We start from the raw sequence: 6,326 nt of genomic DNA on the forward strand, positions 1-6,326 counted from the left end.
TCTCTCTCTCTCTCTCTCTCTCTCTCTCTTTCTCTCTCTCCCTCTCTCTATCTATCTATCTATATATCTCTCCCTCTCTCTCTCTATCTCTCTCTCTCTCTCTCTCCCTCTCTCTCTCTCTCACGCACATTTATTATCCTTATTATCTTTATTATCCTCCTCCCTCTCACCTTTTGGCCTATATAATTTCCCTGTAGATTTAGTAAATTAGAATCTAGCCAGCGCATTACTATAGCAGAGTGTTTATTTTTAGAAATAGCATGAGGTTTAACTTATGTAATTAGTAAAGTTGAACGGAAGAGAGTTTTCGGGCGCATAGATAAATATTAGCGGATAATTATCTTGGTACTGACGTTTCCTGGACAGCGACATTCGTTTATTCATTCAACTTCACTTATCGTGTATCTAAATCTCCATTGATTGCCGTTGTTTTTTTTTTATTCAGTTATGCTAAACTCATCTGAATATACCCAAATCACATCTGGATTAACCAAAGATGTTTAAAACAATCAGTTTTAGCATTCCTTGTTAAAATTTTAAGTAATTAATTAGTTTTGATCAAATTTCCTTTTCTTTATTGTTACATCCTAAAAATAAAGTCCGAGAGTTTTAGAGCTATGATTTATGAGGTTTTGCGACGTGCAATAAATATTCAACTTGAAAATTCGGGTAATTCTCTCTTGTCAATATATTATGTAGTGAATTTGAAAGAGAAATAAAGTGTCGTAAGTTGTGAAACAGTCTAATATAATAATACGGCAATAGAAGTGTCTGGTACAAAAGAATAATATGAATGCGCGTTTCGTCTAAAAAGGCTAAAATCAATATTGAAGTTCTTCAAGATGGTTTTCACTGCAATGCAACACTATGATGTTGCTATTTAGAAATCTGATAAATGAAATTATTTATGATAAGTAAAAAATATTCCAGTATTTTTAGTTGATATTTCGTGCTTACCAAAATATTTTAGGAATACAATACGCACGCTTTTTTTTTTGCCCACAAAAAATAATGCCAAATTATTACCTTATCAAAATTTGTTTTCTTTTTTACCACAATTAAGGGAATTCTCTCTTATCAATATAATATTGAGAACCAAATCTAAATGCAACCATTTTGCAATGATTTCAGCTATTAAACCGTCTCTTTAGGACAGATAATTCCTATCTATATTTCTTAATAGAATAAGGTGAAGTGTATTATGAAATATATCTAGTAACATACACTATCATTTTGCGCCCGAGACAAATATTTCTTTACATTTAATGAAGTGTCAATTTGTCAAATCCAATTACTCTTTCACTCAGATAATACTGTAAATAGTATTAACAAAAGTGTGTTTATTGTAAGTGAACGATTTGGACATCTTAGTTATAATAGCATTATGTATGATTAATCACGCTAAAAGTATTTGTATTGTTTTCTTTTTATTCTCAAAACAAATCGTTATATAATCGAAAAAGCGATCATTTGTTTTGCTCCACATGATCTTTGACAAAGCAGGGGGTATTCGCTTAGTTTTAAATGGTTTAATGCTTAGTCATTTTTCATGAAGTGTCTGAAATATTTTTCTCTGTTTCAATAATTTAGTATCATAAATTTTGATTTTTATTCATTCCTCGTAACGGATATGCATTATTTATGTATAATAGGTTTACTAGCGGTAAAACAAGGTTCCAACAGAAACCATTATATTTCCATTTGTCGCGATATCGCCATCGTTACTTTGCTTTAAAAAATATCTAAAAGCTAAAAGCACATTTTTTAGAAGATTAAGAAGACATTGAATATGATGCTATTCGTTTAATGGAGGGATCATTATTCAAATGGGAATTATGTCAATTACAATTCATATCACAAGCACTAAAATATTTTACCTCCGGATGAATATTCTGTTAGAGAAGTTATTTGAATAATAAGCGGCATTGAAAATTCACTGAATAAAGAGGATTTTTAGGTGTAACTACTATTTTTCGAACTAGCGTAGCATGAGACTTACTATCACTAATTCTTATGCTAAGTCTTTATCTCAAACTATCGAGTAAAGCATTTTTCATTCTTCAAAAGATTAAGTAAACATAACAATAAATTGTATATGGAATTTATTGACTAATGTTATTTAAAAACTTATATAAGTGATGATCATTACCACCAGTGCTAAGGATTTTCATACAATCAAAAATTGTAGATGACATGTAAGTGCCTATTCGTTTTTAAATTAATCGCAGAAATTAGAAGTTTACCAAAACACCACGGTTAATTTTACAAATTTACGTGAACTGGATACCAAAACGATATCTAGATGTAAGTAAAAAAAATAGAAACAGATAAAACAGATTTCAAAATATTTTACGTGTAATAATACGAATAATGCATGCACATTTTCTATTGAAGACCTGATGCATTGTCATTTAGACATATTATTTTATTGAAATGTCTTTTTTTTTTTTTTCATTAAAGGTTTTACTTCGAGTGGAGTCATATTTCCAATTGATCGACCACAGGTGAAATTTTCTGCAAAACAGAAGCTGAATAACATGGTACTCGGTACATGAAACTTCCTCCAAGCTGCTCGATGATACCCTGCTTCTGTAATTAAGATTAAACACTTTTGTACAGAGGGTACTGCTGTATTCTGTCTCTGAAAGTGGGGATCGATGCCTTGTCTGGCGATGAAGCAGCTCTGTAGGTGTTTCAGCTCCTTGCTCCACGATATCAGAGCTGCTCGGTACAGCTACAGATGCACGTGAGAAACCTCCCACACAGCAGCAGGAACTTTGTTGAGTCAGATGTCGAGACAATATGCCAGGTGTTTCCACCATCCTCAATTCTAATTCCTACTGTCTCTTCAGCCAGATGTAACAGACTGCTTCCTCATCGGCTTCCCACAAATGTTTGTCTCCGTAGTTAGGCTTCGACTCCTGAGCATCGAGAGAACACTAGTTCCAAGAAGTCTTCTAATGCTTCTCTTAATAAAAGGCATATGTATATGTATAGGTGTAAACATATGAAACATGAAATTTATACATATATATACCTACCTACCTATCTACCTACCTACATACATACATACATACATACATGCATACATACATGCATACATAAAACATACATAAAACATACATAATACATACATATATCAAAGAAAAAATGAAAAAGCAAACCATTAGGCATCACTTAAATATTCTGATGATTATATAATCTGATATATTCTGAACTTTTTATAACCGGTGTGGGGGATTTACACTGATAGGCGGAAAGCCCAGCGACTATACCAAACACACTCTTTCAACGCTGCAACTGTAAGAAAATATGCCTCACCTTTCTTCGAGAGTCCGGTGGGCGGCACAATCTTTATTATAGATCCAGTTAGTTGTACTCTGCCTAAGTGTGACAACACGTGTTCAACGTAAATTATCTAGCTTGAGAGCTCCCGGCAGTGTACAAAAGCGTGCGGGACGGCTTTATCTTGGACATATCGTTGGCACAGCCATTCCGTGCCTGGATAACTCGGTGAAGCCAACACTATCCACCCTTGCATCGATGATAATGTAAAAGTCTCCTAATAGAACTACTATTTCTGACGTTACTACAAAGTGCTCTAGTTTTCGATACAAATCTGACTGCCTACACTCCTTAAGAGCATAGACAGCTACCAACGTGAGTGACTTTTTACTTTCGTGAGTCACATCTAGGACGACCAGCCAACCTTCTGCGTCCAGAAAGACTGTATTTACTTGTAAGTCGGATGTCTTCCTGAGTAATACTACCACGCCCCCTCCTCCTCACCGGCTAGGAGAAATAAATTTCTCACAACCTTTTAGAATATGCGAGAACGCTTCTTGCCCACTCATCTTGGTCTACGGGACAATGCAAACATCTATATCCCGTGACCTGAGGTCGTCCAGGAGACAACATTGTTTCCATTTCGACCCCAGCCCACACCTATTTATGCACTTTAAATTAATCGTCATGGTAGAAAAAAAGTTTACTTACATTTGATGCTTGCGAAGGGGCTGTACAAATTCGCTTACCTCCCCTTCCTTCCTTTTTGTTGGTGTAGCAGTTGGGCTTATTATTGGCGTCACCGCGAGGTTAATTATAGATTTCGTGTCGGCCATCTCTGTGGTAACATCCGAGATGTCATTTGTGTATGGCTTTCTGAACTCCGAAAACAGCCCCACGTCCATCTTGGCATACCTGATGTTTGGGAGAGTTTGCTTTGTTCTTTTCAACACATGAATTTTAAAGTGCGCTCTACTAATACGGTTTAATGGTTCATTCGTCTCTCGATATGCAACGGTTTTTTCTTGTGTTTTGGGAAGGGGTTTGGTGAAAGGTTGCACCATGGGGATGGACTGGGGAGTTTTAGTCTGTGTGTCTGCGGTGTTTTTCGTCACTTATTTTCTTTGTTGAGGAGAGTCTGGGACGTGTGTTTTTTTTTTCCCGTTTGTATGTCACTGTGGTAAAATCCATCGTGTCATTCGCTTTTTTCTTTTCTTCCTCTGCTTTTCTTTCTGTCATGTTCTCTGGTTTCTGTAGCTTCTCTGCACTCTTGTTTTGTTCTCCTCTCCGCTTCCTCTTCACGTTTTTTGGGGAGAAGCCTCGTTTTCCTTTTTTCCTTTTCGTACAGTTGGGGCGGACGTGGCCCTACTCTCCACACTTGAAGCATCGGGGCCTACGTCCCACCACGGCTACTCTCATCTTTAGCCCCTCCCCTACAAACAACCTATCTGGTAAATTCACCAGGATTTGAGGCCTGTAGGACCAACTCTAACCTTTGGTCTTTCCAATTGACTGCCTCCTCCTTCTTTATGTGTAGAATTTTTACCGCTTCCTCGACGTCATAAATAACGGCTGACGTCACCCACATTACATCGTAGCCTGCCGGAATTTCGTCGATTACGACCTTCACTGTTCTGCGGCTCAAGTACGTGGGCAGCAGAATTATCTCATCATTCTTAAGGATCTTAGTTGATACCTCCTTGGCTACATTAGCCGTTTCGAACTGTGCCTCAACAGTAGCAATTCTTGTTCGATGGCTAACGTAGCATATTAAGTTCCATATGGGTGCCAAGCATTTCTCAATTGTCTTGCTTTTGCGTCTTTAATTCTCTTTTCTATTATATTGTATATTTTATACACTACACTGCGGGCGTTTATCGCCTGTAGTGTTTCAGAGGACGGCAACAATCTTGTATTGCCATCACTTTTCTTGACTAAATTTCGAAACTTGAACAACTCGTCCATTTTAATTTCCAGCTCTGTGACGTTGCCACCCACTGCATCTGAAAACTTGGTTTATCCTTTTGCTTTTGAGTTTCCTTTTCACTTATATTTTCTTTTCCTTTTCCCAGCTCGGGAAACTGTTTTTTGGAATTAATATTGATTTCCATTACAACTTTGTTTTTTACAATTTTGCCAATATTGACAAAATATTAGATAATACTCAACCCGTCAAACGGGTAAAAAGATAAATAAATTTTTTTCATACAGTTCCACAATAATTTTCTGCACCGCAGGGTGGAAATTAATGTCCTACAACAGTTCAACTTTAAGTAAAACACAAACCAATAAAATAATATCGAACACGTAACAAGGCAAAGGCGAACTCACATAACAGGGTAAGAGAAATTTCAAAAACGACGCAAGAAAAAAGAAAAAAACGGGTGGTGATGGGACTGAAAGGTCGATTGTTTGTTTTATTCAGTATGTCAGTATGTATATTTTCTGCCATAAAAATTTATGGCTGATTTGGCAAAGTGCTAATGCGTATACTAAAAATTGATATAAACAACTAGGCGCAATGCAATACCATAAAGGAAATATTTAATCGTCACTAAGTGTGACTAAGAGAGCCGAAGCACCTATATTGCTTGAAATAAGAGTTTTAAAAAATGCTGTAAGAAGTCTGCAATATATATGCATCGACAGGGGAGGTAAGTTCCCCATGACCTACCCTAGTGTCACCAGACTAGTCCTTGTTTCACCTATTCTGTAGTCATCGTCAGTTGTGACTACTCAAACGGTCGATGGTTTGCTTAATTCTGTCTGTTAGTATATATATTTTTACCATAAAAATATATGACTGATTTAGCGAAATGCTAATGCATCTACTAAAAATTAATACAAATTCATGTGTTTGCACATATATTGTAATGCTGTAAAAAAATCCCAATATATATAACCATCAATAGAATCACTATATATTGAGCTCTTATAGAATTAAGAGGCTCTAACACATATTTCTATTAGGCTCTTCAGGTCCCTTAGTCACACATGCATATACATGCATATATATATATATATATATATATATATATATA

At 36.0% G+C, this 6,326-nt stretch overlaps 1 protein-coding gene across 4 annotated transcripts in view; it reads right to left on the reverse strand.

The window, feature by feature from the left end:
- LOC106881968 (uncharacterized) overlaps positions 1-4,777 on the reverse strand; it is a 46,851-nt gene extending 42,074 nt beyond the window's left edge. Inside the window, exons 1-2 of one of the 4 annotated variants that reach the window (XM_052974397.1) lie at positions 3,997-4,777; positions 2,158-2,298 (exon numbers count right to left, since the gene is read on the reverse strand). In XM_052974397.1, coding sequence (XP_052830357.1) covers positions 2,271-2,298; positions 3,997-4,349 — 381 coding nt within the window. In that variant the 5' untranslated portion in view covers positions 4,350-4,777 and the 3' untranslated portion in view covers positions 2,158-2,270. The other 3 variants (XR_001410928.2, XR_001410927.1, XM_052974396.1) reach the window with 3 other exon arrangements.
- Between the last annotated feature and the right edge of the window lie 1,549 nt (positions 4,778-6,326).

Source organism: Octopus bimaculoides, chromosome 18 (genome assembly GCF_001194135.2).
Source record: "Octopus bimaculoides isolate UCB-OBI-ISO-001 chromosome 18, ASM119413v2, whole genome shotgun sequence".
Lineage (NCBI taxonomy): Eukaryota > Metazoa > Mollusca > Cephalopoda > Octopoda > Octopodidae > Octopus > Octopus bimaculoides.